The 2013-nt window shown below is 39.7% G+C and overlaps 1 protein-coding gene across 4 annotated transcripts in view; it reads right to left on the minus strand.

Moving 5' to 3' along the window:
- The window catches only part of flna (filamin A, alpha (actin binding protein 280)), a 65655-nt gene that overhangs the window by 34622 nt on the left and 29020 nt on the right, over positions 1–2013 (minus strand). For all 4 annotated transcript variants that reach the window (XM_032522003.1, XM_032522001.1, XM_032522002.1 and 1 more), the window contains exon 10: positions 609–746. In XM_032522003.1, coding sequence (XP_032377894.1) covers positions 609–746 — 138 coding nt within the window. The remainder of the gene's footprint in view (positions 1–608; positions 747–2013) is intronic.

Raw genomic sequence — 2013 nt, forward strand, 5'->3', positions numbered from 1 at the left:
GTTCTTTTTAATTACCCAAAACAACATGATTTATTCCACACAACGCTCTTTGACAAGTACACATCTCTACCTTCATTAACCCCTGTGTTGTCCTGGGGTCAAATTCAACCCATTTTCAAAGTTTGATATATAAGAAATACAGTATATACAACATATACTGTACATCCATGTTCTTCGAAGGTAAAATTAATGATTACTTCCAATTGATTTTTTGTTGTTTTATTTACTATCATAGCATTTACTTTTTCTTTTTAAATAGCTTTTCTATAGTATCCAAACTTTTGGAATAAACTAGCCTGTAAAATAATTCCTAATTTAAGCCTTTTTCAAACTCAAAATTTAGGTAATGTCACTTAAATTAGGTTTATTGACCATGAATAAATTAAGTGTTTAAAAAAAGTTTTTAAAAGTGTCAAATAGCATCAAAAAGCGCCAAAATAAAAAGTTAATTTTCAATTTTGACCCGGAAGGAGAATACAAGGGTTAAAAACAGTTGGCAACTGATTCAGCATTCAGTACTCTACTACAGAGATGCGTTACTGTAGAAAAAGCTGACAAATCAATGTGCAATAGACTGGTGTTGGACTGGTGCTTGCAGTGCCACTCACTGGGCCCCTTGATGGTGACTTTGAGCTCTCCGGTGCCGGCTCCTTTGGTGTAAACCTGAAAGTCTGCAGTCTCCTTCACCCTCAGGCCCTTTGGCTGCAGACCGCGACCCTTAGCTCTGCAGAGGCTGGGGTTGCATGCTGTGGAGACAAACACACACAGTGAGACACAGAGACAGCTATTCTGACAGTTTGACTGTGTGTGAGTTCAGTGGGGAGAAAAGGAAAGAGATGCTGAGTGAGTTAAAAAAAACAAAAAACAATTTCCATCCACATTTTCGAGAAGGATGAAGAGTTGCTGGGAAGCGTTCGGTGCTTTTTAATTTTCCTTCTCCACCTTGCTTTCACCCTGTGCCTCATATGCATCGGCCTTATTCCACAGAGGGAATTGATGGACTACAGTAAAGGAAATGAGCCTTTATCCCCACACAGGAAGTGGAATACCCTTCACATCTTGATTAAAAGTGCATAAACTAGGAGCTGCTGAGTCACAGTTTGATGCCCTGCAGGAAGCAAAAGGAAAGCCCACAGGAACAGACGCTACTGAGGGGGGTCAAGATATGCTACAGGAAGTGGACTACTTAGCACTCTTAGGAGGATACAGTTATATACAGAGAATACATGTTGAATTAAAACCTATTTGATGTCAGCAGGTGACACATGCAAGTCTGGTATGATAGTCAAAATCACTATAACAAATAATTCATTACAAAGTAGATACACATGTATACTGTATGTAAGAAGGTTTATCTATCAGGTTAAGCGGACATGTGTGTTATCTTTTATTTAATAATAAATGGAGAATGCCCAATTAATCTAAAAAAAACTATCTTAGTCGGGCATTTCCTCATGGATCTGATGGTTGAGTCATTTTGCGTTTAGCAGGCAGACCCACACCCACACTCTATATGGAGGACACACACAGGTCCCAGACACTCATGCATGCAATTGCACACGCACACAGTGGGTACCCAAGAGAGATCCCAGGAAACAGGAAATGACAGCAGAAGGAAGAGGCCGTTCCAGAGAGAGGACAGATACCAGCAGGCCTCTATCGAAGAGAAGAAGGGAAGGGAGGGGGAAGAGAGGAGAAGAGGGAGGACACAACATCCAGTACAGTGGCAGGAGAAGACAGGAAAGCATTAGACACAACTGAAGAAAACACAGCAGCCTGAGCAGATATTAAAAAGGTAATTTCAGTATATTTCAACCTGGCCCTGGGGGGCCACTTTTCAGACTCCTCTTTGTGTCCCCCCCACTTTCAAATTTGTATTATTTTATTTATAAGTCTCATGATCTGCCCCTATTTTTAAACAATAAAGAAAACCAGACGTTGTTTTCTTTCTTATTTTCTGAAAGAATCTATAATTACGATCAACTTAATTATTGTCTGGATTTTATAGTATCG

This window comes from Etheostoma spectabile, chromosome 7, assembly GCF_008692095.1.
Source record: "Etheostoma spectabile isolate EspeVRDwgs_2016 chromosome 7, UIUC_Espe_1.0, whole genome shotgun sequence".
Lineage (NCBI taxonomy): Eukaryota > Metazoa > Chordata > Actinopteri > Perciformes > Percidae > Etheostoma > Etheostoma spectabile.